This window comes from Hypoxylon trugodes, assembly GCF_022578975.1.
Source record: "Hypoxylon trugodes strain CBS 135444 unplaced genomic scaffold F4822scaffold_8, whole genome shotgun sequence".
Taxonomy (NCBI): domain Eukaryota; kingdom Fungi; phylum Ascomycota; class Sordariomycetes; order Xylariales; family Hypoxylaceae; genus Hypoxylon; species Hypoxylon trugodes.
The window spans coordinates 740,385-757,822 of NW_026250023.1; the positions used below are offsets into that span (position 1 = coordinate 740,385).

At 47.7% G+C, this 17,438-nt stretch overlaps 5 protein-coding genes across 5 annotated transcripts; 3 read left to right on the forward strand and 2 right to left on the reverse strand.

The window, feature by feature from the left end:
* Positions 1–39: 39 nt before the first annotated feature.
* F4822DRAFT_432190 (recombinational repair protein) lies at positions 40–2,795 on the reverse strand (the record flags this gene model as incomplete). The annotated part of the gene is made up of 2 exons (XM_051461603.1): positions 40–2,446; positions 2,761–2,795. The coding sequence occupies 2 exons, from the start codon at positions 2,793–2,795 to the stop codon at positions 40–42; spliced, it is 2,442 nt and encodes an 813-aa protein (XP_051311116.1).
* Positions 2,796–2,951: 156 nt separating this feature from the next.
* Positions 2,952–4,169, forward strand: F4822DRAFT_341783 (solute carrier family 25 member 45). Its single transcript, XM_051455817.1, has 2 exons — positions 2,952–3,007; positions 3,063–4,169. The coding sequence occupies exon 2, from the start codon at positions 3,092–3,094 to the stop codon at positions 3,983–3,985; it is 894 nt and encodes a 297-aa protein (XP_051311117.1). The 5' UTR covers positions 2,952–3,007; positions 3,063–3,091; the 3' UTR covers positions 3,986–4,169.
* A 2,888-nt stretch (positions 4,170–7,057) lies between these two features.
* Positions 7,058–10,404, forward strand: F4822DRAFT_445303 (lethal giant larvae like, C-terminal-domain-containing protein; the record flags this gene model as incomplete). The annotated part of the gene is made up of 3 exons (XM_051463361.1): positions 7,058–7,176; positions 7,298–9,393; positions 9,449–10,404. The coding sequence occupies 3 exons, from the start codon at positions 7,058–7,060 to the stop codon at positions 10,168–10,170; spliced, it is 2,937 nt and encodes a 978-aa protein (XP_051311118.1). The 3' UTR covers positions 10,171–10,404.
* Position 10,405: 1 nt separating this feature from the next.
* Positions 10,406–13,578, forward strand: F4822DRAFT_341834 (glycoside hydrolase family 3 protein). The gene is made up of 5 exons (XM_051455818.1): positions 10,406–11,002; positions 11,087–11,200; positions 11,264–11,641; positions 11,701–13,190; positions 13,251–13,578. The coding sequence occupies exons 1-5, from the start codon at positions 10,717–10,719 to the stop codon at positions 13,482–13,484; spliced, it is 2,502 nt and encodes an 833-aa protein (XP_051311119.1). The 5' UTR covers positions 10,406–10,716; the 3' UTR covers positions 13,485–13,578.
* Positions 13,579–14,000: 422 nt separating this feature from the next.
* Positions 14,001–16,361, reverse strand: F4822DRAFT_432195 (FAD-NAD(P)-binding-domain-containing protein; the record flags this gene model as incomplete). Its single annotated transcript, XM_051461604.1, has 1 exon — positions 14,001–16,361. One exon carries the CDS (start codon positions 16,359–16,361, stop codon positions 14,001–14,003), a length of 2,361 nt encoding a protein of 786 aa, XP_051311120.1.
* Between the last annotated feature and the right edge of the window lie 1,077 nt (positions 16,362–17,438).

Genomic DNA, 17,438 nt, shown 5'->3' on the forward strand with positions numbered 1-17,438 from the left:
AAAGCCAAAGCCATCACTTTCGTAACCCTCGAGGACAGTTTAATGAGATATGTACTGGAACACAGCGGAAACCTCGTTCTCCCCGCATTCTTGACGTAGCAATAGATCTTGAATAGGCATCAAGTCCTTGTTGACAAAGTGATTCCAAGTGCTGGTATCACCATAGAGCATAGCCTGTGCCTTAATATACTGTCTACCATCGGGTTTGCAACGCTTACACTTGAAGGTATCGTGCGTGTCGCTGAGGGTATCAGGTCTATACTGGAATAGTTCTCGTAAACTGTCGAGAGAGAAATGGCGTTCTACGTCCTCGGCCGAGTCAACCACACAAGATGAAAGCGACTGCTTATGACTCTGACGCTGGAAGATCTTCTCTTCGATCGTACCGGTTGCGATGAAGCGATAGACGAAACAATCCTTCTTCTGTCCATCACGCCACACACGGGCAAGAGCTTGCTGATCGGCAGCTGGATTCCAGTCGGGATCGAAGAGGACGAGACGATTAGCACCGATAAGATTGAGACCACATCCACCGGCCTTGCTAGAAAGCAAAAACACAAACTCACCACCCTCCGGGTCGTTGAACTTGTCAACAAGCTTCTGGCGCTTGCTCACGTTCATAGTACCGTCGAGACGTAGATGGCCATATTGACGGTGGCGGCAAAGCTGAGCAAAGAGGTCAAGGGTTGAAGTATAATTACTGATTAGGACGATCTTGTCATTCGTGTCTTGGCGAATGCGCGCGAGCATACGGTCGAGCACTTGCATCTTCCCGGAATACCATGGTTTGACGTCTCGATCACGGCCACGTGCGTCCTTTGGCGTGTAATCTTCCGGCCAATATTGTTCACAGCCTGGTAGATCCTCTGCTAGGTTGAGCAGATCTGGATGATTGCATAACTTCTTGAGTAGAGTGATGGCCTTAAGGGGTTGGCTTCCTTTACCACGCAGGAGAGCTTGAATGTCGGGACTTTTGATGAAGTAGTTATATAAGTCTAGCTGGAATGGAGCCAGATTGCAAAATACGACATGCTCGTACTTGACGGGAAGATACTTGGATAAAATATCGTTAGTGCGTCGGATGATGAATTTGTTAACGATGCCAAGTAATTCGTTCAAACGTTCGTCGCCCTTCGTGCGCTCGTCTTCACTAGCGACGGCATCTCGACCTCGAAGGATGGGAAGTTCGAATCGTTTTCGGAATTCGAGTCGGTTACCAAGCAAGCCGGGGTTTGCGAAGCTGATCAAGGAGAAATATTCCGAAAGGTCATTCTGAATGGGTGTACCAGAAAGAATAACCCTTCGTGTAACCCTGAGATTATTTAGAGCGGTAAACGTTCGGCTGTCGCCATTTTTCAATCTATGACCCTCATCACATAACATTAGACCGATCTGAGTGTTCTTAAGCTCCTCAACATTCAGTCGTAATGTCTCGTACGAGACTATAATGACTGGTCGAGTGACAGCGCGACCAGTTGATATTGCCCATTGGCGCAACTGTCTTGTCAATTCCTCCTTAGATGCTTTTCCATCGATCGCAAAGGGGGTAATGGCATCTGCACCAAGCCATTTGGTGAGTTCATTGGCCCAGTTTCGGACTAAACTAGAGGGGCAGGCAACAATGGCTTTCTGAATTGTTGTCTTGCCGGCATCGGGAGACTGCTTGAGAAGTGTCCAAAGAAGTGTGATACATTGAAGGGTCTTTCCCAGACCCATTTCATCGGCCATAATACAACCGTTGGCCTTCTCATCTATCATTCCAGTGACACACCTGTACATAAACTTGACACCTTCGATCTGATGTGGTCGTAGAACTTTAGCGAGTTTCGGATCGATGACGACTGGAACTCTGGGATGTTCATTGTCAACCTTCTTTTTGATACCTAGGATCTCAGCTAAACTCTTATGTACTAGAGGTGCATCTAGCTTCTCTGCGGGATCATCTTTGGGTGCGTCTTCTTTTGGTGTGAGGGTCTCTTTCGGTCGATCGTCAACGGTAGGATCATGGAGCACAATAGAGAACTCCCCACTTGGATCATGCAGAGGTTTAGCCACGAAAACAGCTCCTTGCCTTAATCCGAGGGTTGGAGGGGGACGGTTGGGATTGTACGCCGCGCTCTCCTTGTTGATTAAGGGCACACAAAATGCCTTCTTAAACACCTTATCCTTGTCTTTCGCTTGGAATACGGGGAATTGATTGACATCTCGATTTGCTAAAGCCAACCTATCGGCATTTGTGTAGGGTTTATCTTCGCCACCGTCACCACCAGCACCTTTATAATCTACCTTCTTTCGTTTTCGGGCGGGTCGGTCGGTCGCAGGTGTTCGAGCGGCGGAACCTGGGCATTTGAATGGCTTGTATAGCTGATCTACGGACTTTTGAGAATGGAGGCGTTTTCCTGGGGTATTATATGGCTTCACCGACGGAGTAGATGGAGTACTCGCCCTGTACAATGTTCGTTAGTAAATATAAACTAGTACTGGTAAAGGGGATGCTTGATTACATTTTCCGTGGGCCTAAATTTCCTCCCCCTTCGTCTGGCCGAGCGGATGACGGTCTAATTAATGCGAACTTCAGCAAGATAGAAAGAAAGTTGTAGGTTGGATGGATTTGCCACTTTAATCGCGCCGGCGTGGAAATCAATTAAGCAACTTTGTTGACTTTGGGAAAGCGCGACGCGCTTCATCGGATCTAGCGGGGAAATAACACCAAGTCACGTGGGTAATTAATAAGCAAGCTACACCAACTCCACCATTCACAGTTCGCGCACCGTACATTGCCCCGCGGTCATCATCGCGGGGTACCGTCGAACTTTGTATCTTCCAATTCACATCCGTCTACTTCAGTCCCTATCATCTAGACTGATATGAGATATTTATAATTCGTATTATACCATGTGTTTACTCTGAATGATCTTGTACTTTTCTACTTTTATGATGGTACTCACGTTCGGCTATTTGCATATGACTTGGAGGTGAGAAGAAGGCTGTGATGGAAAAGGCGTAGGTATAATCTACACGGTATAGGTTACCTGCCATCCAATTGCTTAGAGATATCGAAGGTGACCTCATACGATTGAATTTAAGGGATATGTCCGCCGACTTCTGGGCTGGTTATATCAGCGGGGCCGTTGGCATTTTGATCGGCAATCCCCTGGATCTCATCAAAGTACGATTACAAGCGCGCGATGCCATAGCCACACAAACGGCTGCGTCATATGCTCAACAATTCAAAAGCAAATCTGCGTTGGTAGCTGGGACAGCAGCACCTGTGCTCGGATATGGTGCCTTGAACGCTTTACTTTTCGTCTCATACAATCGTAGCGAAGCTGCTCTCAATAATGCGCTCGATGTTAAGTCGAGCCTTTGGACGACATGGTTCGCTGGGGCAATTGGTGGTTTGGCGACATGGGTAGTAAGCACACCTACCGAGCTTATTAAGTGCCGGGCGCAGTTATCATCACCGCCGGCTTCAAGCTGGAGTATTGCAAAGCAGGTCTTTAAAACCGAGGGAATCAGAGGCCTGTACTTTGGTGGTGTGGTCACAGCGTTGAGGGATAGTATCGGTTACGGATTTTATTTTTGGTCATACGAATTAAGTAGCAAATGGGTCGAATCGAACCGACAGAATGGCTCTGCCTTCTCTCAGGACGCAGCTAAAGTCTTACTCTGTGGAGGTCTTGCCGGTGTTGTTACTTGGGCCAGTATATTTCCGCTCGATGTGATCAAAACTAGGGTTCAGGCGCAGACTTTTGATCCGGCGACGGCGCCATTACTGGGCTCCTCCTCGTCCTCGCAGAAGCGCCTTGAAGCAATCGAGACCGCTAGAGAAGCATATAGAGAGGGCGGTACGCGGGTGTTCTTTCGGGGACTGACCGTATGTAGCGTAAGAGCTTTCATCGTCAATGCTGTGCAATGGGCTGTTTACGAATGGATTATGCTTGAGCTTGGCCAAGGGAGACATGCGAAGGCGGAACCCATCTAGGATGGGCAGGTGTTTGTTCCATTCCTAAGGATCAACCTCGAGGTCAACGAACTATACTATGCCGCGGATGAAACGAGTGTATTGATCTTGAGAGATGAAAACCCGACGACTATAATAGGGATATCTGTTACTTTTTGGGGTATAAGGAACGAATGATAGCAATTATGCCGCCCTTGCCAACCACAAAGTGTTGTGATGCCGAATATGACTGGAACCCGTGTACTCCCCAGCCCAATTTTACCTCCCTAACCCAAAATTCCGAATATTCATTATTATGTATGCTCGAATGCCACATCGCCCACCATACTTCCAAGTCATATAGCTTGGAAGTATACTCCACCAACCCTTATTTATTCGACTTCCGAATTCATGACACAAACCCGCGGCCAAGAGTCTTTCGCATATATGGCAGTGATTTTCTTGGTGTGAGAATTCTAAGGGGCCTGGAAAACGACAACACCGATAGGTTAGAGCTTGTTGACAAGTTCTTCAATGTCCCTTTTGGCCTTTTCAAGCCTATCCATCGCAGTCTTGATTCGTACTGCCGCGTCCTCAAGCCGGATTGTGGCATCAAGAGCGGCGGTTTCGATTTGATCTGTGATTTCCCCTATTTGGCCTGTAAGTTTCGCGGCCGTTGATTCAAGTTGTTTCTGAAGCCCAGATCCTATCTCGTCACGATTATTCGTCTTCAAGATCTTCATAGGGTGAATTCCACTGTCGTCACCGGAGGACTGCTACAGGTTAGTACATTAATTCAAGCCTTGCTAATAGTTTCCTAGGAAAACTCCTGCGAGACGGAATGGAGGTCTTACCCAGTCAAAATCCTTCACATTTGCTTGTCGTTTCTTTGGAGTAACCTGCTTGAGGGTACCGCTACTTTCCGAATCTGTCATTATTAGTTTGAGATGTTAAAGATGTTTCGCCAAATCTCAAGGCAATATAAAGCTACTTACTCGGCTCTTCTGGTGGTGTTAATCGTGGCATTTTAGCGAACAATATTGCAACCTGAGGACAACTAGAAGTTTGAAGTGGATATGTGCGAGAGGAAGAAATAGAAATGAACAACTCTGTAGTTTTATTAAAACTATTTACCATAAGACTCAACAAGTTAACTACGTAGGTATTGCTGCCTATTGCCTATATGATATATCGTGTTAAGGAAATCCGTACCAAATTGTCGTACTCTTACTTAATTAGTGGATCTCCAAGCCACTATCACAATAGATACCCTGCTACATTACAGAACCAGGATATTCTGCACATTGATACTATTAAAGAATTCACTTCTCTATACTGTATATTAGCGTAGTTGTTGTGAATACCGAATTTGGCGTGAAGGTGCAGGAGGTGTCTGGATACTTTGGAACGTGGCGTTCGAAAAGGTCTATGCACCACCGTCCACCCCCCTATCGTTCATAAGGCTATATGCAATGCCCAAACAGACGATGTGACCTAATAAGACTTTATCAAAGTACAGTGACCACTTATTCAAGCCTGGACTTTGTGCTGAAATTCCTGCATACCGTAATGACTAACATAGTATGAAGACTTATGCTCACTAGTTATGACCTACGTAAATGGCTGTGGACTCCATACTCGCGGAGTCTCATCCAGGCCTGGATCATAGATGTGTTTCTTACTTACACACTATGATAAACTCGGCTGTAACACACCGCCATCGCTGGTCCCATTACCAGCCAGGCCATTAGGAGTCATCTCTTTGTAGCGAGGCGAGGCGAGCTATGCATGCAGTGAGATGTACCGTATGCACAGTAGGAGGTTGAGACCGGCCAGGGAGCTGAAGGTTCCGCGGAACTCTCTGGTTCCTTCGCTATCTTAAATGCCGGCAAGGCCCGTAACTTCGACCTATCAAAGCGTAAAAGCTCTGGTCGCGTTTGATATGGAATTTGTACACTGATTCATGTGGCCACCCCACGATGCTATACCGATGATACCTGGGTTTTCGCTTTGGTGAATCAGATCGTGTCGATGTTCCAATTCTCTCATGATATGACTCTCTTTCGTTTCGAGGGTGACTATAGTCCACAATTAATCTGACCTCTCTATTAACTGCTTGCGACTGGGTTACATCAAAAGGAGGACGTACATATGGTACTGGCAACTCTTGTATACATTATTTTGAAGGAACTCTTGTATCACCAATGAAAAAGAGGGAGGTGGGAGAACCACAATGTACTTCTAGATATACCCCTATACGATGAAGAACTTATTATTACTTGCTTAAACCTATCCGTAACGATTTCTCATTACTATAGTCCAGTGGACGTATTCAAGCAGTCACATGTAGTGGATCGTATGTAGGTAGTGTGGTAGCCAGGCTACCTCCTGCATAAGGCCAAGCGCCCTGCCTTGCTGGGTTTTTAATTTAAACTTCAATCTCCTCATTCGTCCCACTCATTCGGACTAAGTTATGAACGATGTTAGATGGTACTGTCATGGGATTTGTTTGTGACCGACTACGGTGAAGTTACGCCAGTTGGTAACGATGGTGTAACCGCTCCTAATATACTTGGTACTAATTTCGCGACTGAGCTGGGGAAGATGTAGCTTGCAGGAATGTTGCTGGTTATGATAGAGTGGTTTATTTACCACTAGGGAAATATATGTAAAGCTTGATGGTAAGTTTTGATTGATACCTGGGGATGTGATAGTTGGAATGGGTGTGTGAGTGAGTGAGGAATGGTTGAGCGATGCGTGAAGATGAAAAGAGGTGAGGGGTTGTGTAACTTATGCTGGCTTATGTCATCTCGGTCCTCCCTCTTAGTCAGCAGCCATACATTACCTAATCCGTCCCCAACCCCTTTTCTTTAGTTGATCATCTCAGCCCCACTCTTCACGGCTACACGGCTACAGAGCATTGTGACTGCGGGGTCCGGAAAGTGGCTTATGAAAATAGCTTAAAATAGGAATGACGTATGCGCATCTTTCAAACATCAGGCAACCTCCTGGAACTTGAACGACTAAAAGACTAGACACCCATTCGGAATAGGAACAACAACAAAAGGAGACAACTGTGGACTGGTTCCATAATATCAAACAACTTCATAAATCATGGCGAGCTTTCTTCGAGGAAGGCAGGCAGGTATGTCAAATGACCTGTCAGCCAATATTCTTCCCGGTTCCTTTATTCCAGATGACCGAGCCCGCTACGGCATTAATTCCCAAATTAGGTATGCGAACTTACTACGCGCATCGCGCTATCATCATGATGAACCCATTTGGATCATATCATTAGCTGTATGTGTATCTCTTACAATTCCCCGAGACTAACATTGGATATCTATCATATAGCTGTATCGCCTATGAACCCGTACAATCTCTCCTAGCTATTGGTACAAATGAATCCAAATTCGGTAGCGGAAGGATATATGTCTTCGGCCAAAGTCGCGTTCAGAAGCTGCTCGTCCCTAGTAGATCATGTTCATTCTCCGATATACAATTCTGTGCGAACCGATTGGTTAGTCTTGATACCAAGAATGAGGTTGTGCTATGGGATCTCGATACCGGCAAACGAATCACCGGCTTTCGCGCCCCCGGTGTAGTCTATTGCATGCTTACCGACCCTATGCTAGATTGGTGCTTCCTCGGCATGCAATCCGGCGAAGTATTCGCATACGACCTTGATCGGGAACGCATGTCCCCTTTCAAACTTCCTAACTTCTGGTTAGAGAAGGATCCTAAAGCTAGAGCTGTCACTGTTGTCTCACTGCGCTTGCATCCCCGTGATGTAGGAAAACTACTTATTGCCTATAATCATGGCGTAGTTGTCTATTCATTCAAGCAGAACACGCCTAACAAATTCTTCGAATATCAAGTTCCGCCAGGTGCTCCGGGAGGCTCCAGTCAAGCCGTCGAATCTATGCGAAGGCCCAAACTTACCCACGCATTATGGCATCCTACTGGAACTTTCATACTGACAGCTCATGATGATGGAAGCTTGGTATTTTGGGATGCAAGAGATGGTCGAGTGGTCTTAGCACGAACGCTCTACGATTCCAACATTGACCAACCTGTGCCGAATCCGGGATCCACGAATGCAAAGCATCCTTTCGTGCGCATTTCCTGGTGCTGTAAACAGAACCCAGAGGATAGCGGGCTCCTTATTGCTGGTGGTAAGAAGCTGGAAGAACCTTCAAATGGACTTACTTTCATCGATCTCGGTGTTACGCCCAATTATGCCACTTCATCATGGCAAATTCTGTCAGACTACCTAAAGGGTAAACAACAAAACACAATAGAGACACCTATCGGAGTCGGAATTGCGGACTATTTCCTCATCCCACGCCTTTCACCCCACTTTGCCGGTGCCCAAGACCCGATCGCCATAATGACCCTACTCACATCAGGAGAGATTCTAACCCTAAGCTTCCCGAGTGGCTACCCAATTTCACCAACAAACCAACTTCACCCCTCCGTATCCTTTGCTCATCCATTCGCGACGAAATTCGCCGTTACCAACCTCGATCGTGGTAGGTGGCTTGGAATGGTCGAGAACCGGAGCCAAGGTGAGCCGTTGTTGAAGGGAGGCGCCGAGGCACCACGACCGCGCCGACGATTCGAGGGAAGGACTGTCATCCAAGTTGCCCACGCGGATAGTACCGTCCGGATTTGGGACGTTGGTCATGGCGACGAGATCGAGAATCCCTCTCAATTACAGGTCGATGTCGCCCGTGCTCTTGACCGCTATGAGGATGTTGACATAACGGCGATGACTTTGGCTTCTGGTACTGGTGAATTTGCCGTTGGTACCAGACAAGGTGAGGTTGTCATATACCGGTGGGGTGGCAACCAGTACTTCGGCAAACCCCAAAATCAAAAGATCGATCCTAATCCCGGAGGTATCTCTAACATTAGCACGAGGTCTGAGCCGTCACTTAAGAGTGGACTCCAACCTCATGCTCTTTACGAAATGATGCAGGGCCCTATTAGTGCCATTAAAGCATCGGATGCGGGTTTCCTTGGTGTCGGATCTGAGGGTGGATTCTTTAGTATTATCGACCTTCGAGGACCCTCGGTCATGTTCCAGGCCTCTATGACTGAGTTCGTCAAGCAAGAAAAGCGATCATCATTTCTAAAGCATCGCTCTAGCGTGTCAGCGGGTAAAGAGTGGCCGGTGGAAATTGAGTTTGGTGTTATGACACTTGACGAGGATAAATATTCCAGCATATGCTGTTTCGTTGGAACAAATCTTGGAAAGGTCATCACATTCAAGATTCTACCTTTAGGGAATGGATATACGGCTTCTTTAGCGGGAATTGCCCACCTGAATGACAAAGTAGTATCGATCTGCCCTATTGTCGCCGATAGCGGTAAGCCCGCTCTCGCTACGGGACAGGCCGTCGCGGGTCTTCGGGAGGGTAAGCATGTCAATGGCTTGCTTGTTGTCGGTAAGTTACCTCGTGGAAGGGAAAATATCTTACGCTAGTGCTAATCATGCTACAGTTACACAAAGCGAAGCTCGTATTTTCAAACCAGCTTCATCTAAGGGTGCCTCGAAATCATTCGATAATTATCTCTGCGACGCCGCTGCGGTGACCGAATTCGAATTGCACGGTATGGCTTTGGTTGGTGTGTTCGGGGATCTGACAACACGAGCTTTTAGTCTGCCAGGCCTCAAGGAGCTTGGAAGTTATCCTCTACCTATGATGGATGGTAGCCGGTGTAGCAGCTCCCTGGTTACGGAGGATGGTGATGTGTTCTGCTGGACGGGACCCTCCGAACTGGCGGTCCTCCAAGTATGGGGTACTGGCAAAGAACTTGAGAACACAGCCGACAAGCTCATCAACCCCGAACTCGAAATCCCGCCGAGGCCGACCATCTCGAATGTGCAGTGGATATCGGGAACACAGTATGTCTCCCCGACGGACTTGGATCTTTTGATCGGTGGTCCCGATCGGCCCCCTAGTAAGCGAATGATCTCTGCAGCGGCGGCTATGGAACGGAATGCCCGAGCGGGACCTAGTGCGCAATCCGGTGGCCAGGAAGGTTGGGGCGAATACCTTACTAGACAACTAAATGAACGGACGGAGAAGCTAAATATTATGAACGACAGCTTAGACTCCGCTGCTGATAGCAGTCAGAGGTGGGCTGATGACATGAGCAAGTTCGTCGGCCAGCAGAAGAGGAAGATGGTACTAGGCGCTTTCACGAGCAAGTTCTCATAGGATGTACGTCGTTTTATGATTTCTAGGGTTTTTATTTTCTATGCTCGAGTAGACATTGGGAGTTACAGACTGGACTGGTAAAGGGATTCCCACCGACGCCGGCGATGAATTAGGTATTGCGATTGATAGTCTACTTCTTTACTACCACTTATATCACACTGTGATTGTTTTGAAACTGATAGCTCATATCTCAAGATACGGAAAAGCTCTAGATTGGAGATGCGATTCTAGGCATCTCAACATTTCGCTGACTTTATCCTCCCGCGTAGATCTTCCGCATTCTGCCGCAAATGAACCAACTCAATCAGGCAATTCATCACTCGGTTCGAGTGAACCGATGTGAGATCTAATTGCCTTTATATTGCTCCCCTGGAGCTCTGGCATACACATGCAGTAATTGGTTCCGATTGGGGATCTAGATGACGCGATCGCCGTTGTCTTGGATGTGAGATAATTACCTCCCCTCACTTGCCTAGGAGCTTGTTCTAGTCATTTTGAATCTTTCGAATTGACTTTCATCGTGGCCGTAGGATAGCGATAAATAAAATGCGCATAGCAGCAGCATTTCTCGCTCTCGCGACGGCGGGTAGTGCCCAGCGCGCTACTTTTGAGCTATCGTACCCCTCGCCGTGGGGTACTGGGGGGCCTGGATGGGATGAGGCGTATGCGAAGGCGCGCGAGTTCGTCGCTGGACTCACGTTGCTTGAGAAGGTCAATTTGACGACGGGAACGGGTAACCAAGCGGACTTGTGCACAGGGAACACGGGTTCAATTCCCCGATTGAATTTTAGACATTTGTGTTTGCAGGATGGACCTGTGGGAGTACGATATAGTAAGTTGAACCCTTACAAGAATGAGAAGTAGAATTTGGATTATTGGTTGAGGAATATGTACTGAGTATGATCTACGTCTGCAGCGGATTTGAACTCGGTGTTCCCCGCGGGAATTACTGCTGCGGCGACTTGGTCGCGATCTCTTCTCCGAAAGAGGGGAGAGGCGATTGGAGCGGAATTTGGAGGGAAGGGTATTGGTGAGTGCTTCATTGCTACCTTCGTATAATATCAATAGGTACTAATCGCACTGACCCGCCCAGATGTGCACCTAGGCCCCGTCGTCGGACCTCTCGGACGTGACCCAGCTGGTGGTCGCAACTTCGAAGCTTTCGGACCGGACCCGTACCTAAGCGGTGTCGCAGTCGCCGAAACCATTATTGGTTCACAATCCGCAGGCGTGGTAGCTAGTGTCAAGCACTACGTACTAAATGAGCAAGAACACTTCCGCAGTGGTATTAGCACGAATATCGACGACAAGGCCATGCACGAAGTCTACTTATGGCCGTTTGCCGACGCTGTGCGCGCGGGTGTTGGAAGTGTGATGTGCTCGTACAATCAGATTAATAATAGTTTCGCGTGTGAGAACTCGTATGTTTTGAATAAGTTGTTGAAGAATGAGCTTGGGTTCCAGGGGTTCGGTGAGTTGTCCCTCTTCGATTTTTGACAGGGGATATGAGCTTATGGTGTTTTGGTTCAGTGGTTTCCGACTGGGGCGCTCAGCATAGCGGTGTTCCTAGCGCGCTGGCGGGTTTGGATATGACGATGCCCGGTGAAGGTTTCGGCGCGGGCGGATATGGAACATACTGGGGTGGAGCACTAACCGAAGCGGTTCTCAGCGGCGCGATACCGCAATGGCGACTTGATGACATGGTTATCCGCATTATGGCAGCCTTCTATAAGGTTGGACGCGATACCAAGCAGATCGACATCAACTACTCATCTTGGACGTATGAAACCGAAGGTCCGCGATACTGGGCTGCCAAGATGGGAAATACGACTGTGAACAAACATGTCGACGTACAGGCCGATCATGGCGAATTAATTCGGGAGATTGGCGCAAAGGCGACGGTTCTTCTGAAGAATGTTAACCATGCTCTGCCTTTGGTTCGGCCTAGAATTGTCGCAGTAATTGGCGAGGATGCGCAGGATAACCCTGATGGACCTAACGGCTGCGTGGACAGAGTGTGTAACAATGGAACATTGGCAATGGGCTGGGGTTCGGCCACGGCCGAGTACCCTTATCTGATTTCACCGGCCGCAGCTCTCGAGAAAGAAGCGCTGCAAGAGGGAACAGCTTTCATAAATGTTAAAGGGAACTTCGACCTTGAAACAGCCCGAGCTGCTGCGAGGAACGCTTCCGTCGCGATCGTTTTCGCTAACGCGGATTCAGGAGAGGGATACACTACTCTTGATGGTAACTTCGGTGACAGAAACAACTTGACGTTATGGAAAGGTGGCGATGAGTTGATCAACGCCGTCGCATCTGACAATCCGAACACTATTGTTGTAATTCACAGCGTCGGGCCCGTCCTGATCGACCACATTAAGAACAACCCCAACGTCACCGCCATTTTATGGGCGGGTCTGCCAGGCCAGGAATCGGGTAACTCACTAGCCGACGTTCTCTACGGGCGCGTCAACCCGCAAGGTCGGTTACCATACACGTTAGGCAAAGCGCCTCAGGACTGGGGCGTAACGACATTAGTAAACTCCAGTTCATTCCAACCGCAGCAAGACTTCGCCGAGGGAGTATTCATCGACTACCGATATTTCGACCGGGAAGAAATTGAGCCGAGCTACGAATTTGGCTTCGGGCTCAGCTACACCAACTTCACGTACTCGGACCTCACTGTAGCTCTACAGGAAGACGCTGGGAAATACGAGCCAGCTGGAGGGGAGACGCCGGCCGCGCCGACGTACGGAGAACTGGATTTAGACCCGAAGAACGCGGTTGCGCCAGAGGGCTTTGAGAGGATACCGAGATTCATTTATCCGTATATCAATAGCACCACGCTGCCGAATACAACATATGATATCCCACCTAACAGCCAGAACGCGTCAGCGCAGCCAATCTTGCCCGCGGGAGGCCCATCAGGTGGTAATCCAGCACAGTATAAGGTACTGTATGTTGTTAGCGCGAACATCACGAATACAGGAGAGGTAGCTGGTGCTGATATTCCTCAATTGGTAAGCTATTCATCAACTATGTAGTTCGCATAATATCGCTTTATCTAACATATTTGATAGTACATCTCTCATGGTGGTCCGACGGAGCCGAAAGTCGTGTTGCGCGGGTTTGATGAAATTTATCTAGAGCCAGGCGAGACGAAGACGGTCGCGTTTGACGTGACGTATCGCGACCTCAGCAACTGGGACGCCGAGGCCGAAGACTGGCGCATTACAGAATTTCCGAAGACAGTATATGTCGCAGCGAGTTCAAGAGATTTAAGATTACACACCGAATTGGAAATTCCGAAATAGGGGGTTTAAATTGGTAAAAAGTTAGATCTCTTTCATTCTGTTGAATAAATGAAACGTTTGCGACGCCTTTGTGCTGTAAATCTCGCTAAATAAATGCCTGAAGCTCTATAAATGTGGACTGTATTTAGTGGGAGCCTCACTACAATTACAGTGGACAACTATACCTATGGTCTGTTCGCTCACTGTAAATGCGGGGAGTGCTGCGCTATTGTAGTGGTATACACGTCACTGGAGAGGCAATTGATATGCTATATCTTAGCGGCTTTTTAGGGGATTATGAGGCTTGCGCAGACCTTTTAAGGAAGCCCTCTACAGGTGTGTTCCAAGGTTATAATTATTCGCTACCGCTACAGCTTAGCGGCATGCTCACCTATAATTACAGAGGGCTCCCACTATAATTCAATTGCTATTAGCGCGCGTCTCGCTGACTTTTCAGACCCCATACTCGGATTTGGTTAAGATATTATTTATCGGTGATATACTAAGGATTCAAATAATATAAAATTCATAACGTAACTACACAACCGGGCTAAAGCTACCGATATATTTTTCCATGGCGCGCGACTCCCGCATATCATAGTTTTCAACCCCCCAACACACCAGACCTTCACGGATATCCCTCAGCAAGCGTTCTCTGGTCTCGGGAGTAGCGAAGTAGTTAGCGACCTTGTCGATCACTGAAGGTATATCCACGATCCTAGAAGGCAGCATATCAGAATCATCCCGATCATTATGAAGAATTTGAGGGGTGGTCGTCATCGGTTTCCTTCGAGAGACGCTGTCGACTGCATTAACCACGAGTTCAACACCTAGATCGATGCTATCTAACATCGCGCTAAGAACACAAGGAGCTCCTCGGATACTTCGTTCTCTTGACCCAAGGAGGTTTTCGTATCTATCCCTTTGGCTTAGGAAATATAGATTATAGCCAAAAAGGTCCACGCCCTCTTCTAGGCCTCGTTTAATATCTTCGTAGGAGGTTGATGTGCTCGGTTTTGGTTGAGACAGTATGCACAAATCCTTGATCCCCTCAACCGCATCTACTCTCGAACCAATCAAAAAGCCGATATCGATATCGTATTGTTCCAGAATTGTCGAGAAGATAGGATCGTTGGCATCCTCAATTTCTTGGACGAGAACCCCGTACTCATTGTCGACGGAATCCGTTGCCAGTGCTATTCGTGGCTTTCCGCCATACGACCTGTACCCCGGTATTATAACTTGGGAGATTAATAGAGATTCGAAGAAGTAGTATTCGCGCTCTTCCCCTCCGGCGTACATAGACCCATCCGGATCTCCAAGAAGAAAGATAAACGGCATATGGCCTTCCGCAAGCAGTTTAGGTACAATATCCATCATTATCATTATCGAGAAGAGGTCCCTGTCGACGAATAGAGCCACATGCTTTGGCTCGCTGGGCGGTCCAAGCCAACCTTTCGAAATATGTGAAGCGTGGGTTACAATTCGTTCGATATCTTCCACGAAGTAATGTGTTCCCTTAGTAAGTGATCCGATTACATATAAACCGGGACTAGCTTGATGGTCTCTAAACCCAACCTTGACGCCGCCGAAGTTGTCGCGTTCAACTAACCCTTTCTGGAGCATTTTCATCAGGATAGGGATTTCATACGACAACACCCCGACGTTGTGTTCCAGTCCAGTGGCTTCGATTACGTAATCAACACGCACTCTTTCTCTTCTTCCCATCAAGAAATGATTGTCTCCTTTCAAGCCGACACTGCTGTCTTGAATGATCTTGAAGTTCTCCTTCTTAGTGAGGTCTAGGAGGACCATCGCATGGTATGCCGACATCGTTTCTTGGCATACGGTTTTCCAAGCAGGATGATCTTCTAGGACATCAGTCTTGCCGGTCAACTTTGCTGAATTCCACACCCTTTCGGCGATAGGTTTAAATGCGTTTAAGATGTGTTGCATTCGCACACCACCCTCGATCGAGTCGTTCATATCCTTGATAATAGTTCGGTGCACAATGTCGTTGCGGTCCGTGGGGGCATCCGTATCTGGGTCGTCAGTATTCACGCTATCGTGGCGTAGAAGAATATCCTCAAGACGGCTAAGAAATTGTTCTAAAGATATCCTGCCGCTCTCAAGTTCTCGTACCATGGCGTGCAAGACATAGGCTTGCGGGAAATATCGCGATTGCCCTTCGAAACGTGGTACACTCCCACTCCTGCTCATCATGCAAATCAATCCCCGGTGATGTCTCTCGTACAATCTAGTCACAGCGTCGATAGCCGATGAGTTGGTACCGATGATTCCGATATATGCATCTTTGGGTAATTCCTCGAGCTTTTTTAGTGGCCACGGAGTCATGAAGTATCCTAAGGCCGTGCTGAGATGCGCTTGCTTCATGGACAGAAAGTTGCCAAGAGCGAGCACCACGCCTTTCGCATACACGAAGCATCCATTTCGGAGCGTCGCCCTATACGGATAGAAACCTCCATTCGTGGGGGAGTCTAGATCAACGGCGTCGCTACGAATGATCGTCAAGTTTACGGAAAATCTGGCGGCCTTCACATCTAGCTCGCGGAATAAACTCTGCAGGTAACGACCATAAGTTTCCCGATCGCTATAATCGTTTCCTGCCTCTTTGTCTTCATAACGTTCTTTACGCCAATCCTCAAAGTGGCTAGGGTTTTCGTGGATCATGGACATTGCGCCGTCACGACGGTTCGTCGTCCCTCCATCCGCGATCGGAGAATACGCAAGTCCACCGCCTAGGTCCCATTCCATCCATTCTTTTTCAACAATAACGATGCTATGAATTTCGGGTCGTTCTATGAGAGACAATACGACTGCGAGGCCGGCCGCACCGGCGCCGATGATGAGGGCATCGACCACTTCTAGGTCTTCCATATTGACTGGGTATGAGTCTTTAGAATCGATTGACCTAGAAGGCCTATTAGACTGAAGTTCCGAGAATCTCCTATCCATCATGCTGCGTATCGATAAGTGGATTGTGTCGAATCATTTAGGACATTTGGTCAAGGGGTTTCCATCATACGACAATATTCATATGGGCGAAACGATAGTTCGCATTTAAATGCTCACTACAGAACATAGGCGAATTCACCAAAAAATATAAAATCACGGACACGTTAGGTGGCACGGTGAGTTGGAATCTGTTACACAAGTGACTCAGGGGTGAAATATCAATTTCATCGCTAACACAATGCTTTGTGAAGCGTGGTGAGTAACATTGTATACACGTATTATATCACAGTGGCACTATCTGGAAGTTTTACGCGTAACTAGTATATTGTTCTTTAGGGGGCTATGGAAAGAGACATCGTCTTCTACGGTGCTAGCATTTTAAGCAAGCTTATACCACACGACAACTTACCTAAGTTTACCCCCAGACACTTACCCGAGAATGGCCATCACCAGGACGACCACGGTCCAGCTCACTGCGGCAAGCGAGAATATCCAATTAAGCGCGCTCTTAGGCGAACTACTACTCTCACTAGTCTTGACTGCGTCAGTCTCGTCGCCCTTAACGACCTAAGGGGTGGAGAAACCAGAAATGGTTACATTGCGTTCCTGACTAATGAACTCAGTGGGAGTCGTACTACTTTAACCGTCAATAGGACTGTTAGTAGTACAGTTGCAACTACGATCGTTGCGATGAAAGTTGCAGTCTAATGCGTGCGTCTGACTGGCAGGTTCCGCATGGACCGGATGGCTGAATACCACCGCCGAAATGAAAAGGATGATGATGATGGAGACCAGCATCGCGCGGGAGCAAAACTTGGAGGTAGCCATTGTGGATAATTTTTGATTTTTTAGGATTCGGAAAACTTGTCTTTAGCTTGTTGTTTGTTTAACTTGTGGTGCAATGCTTGGAGATGTTGATCATGATGAGGTGGCTCGCCCGGTTTATATAGTTTTCTATCAGAGATTTCGTCCTTGAATAGGGAAAAGAGTTGTTTTATT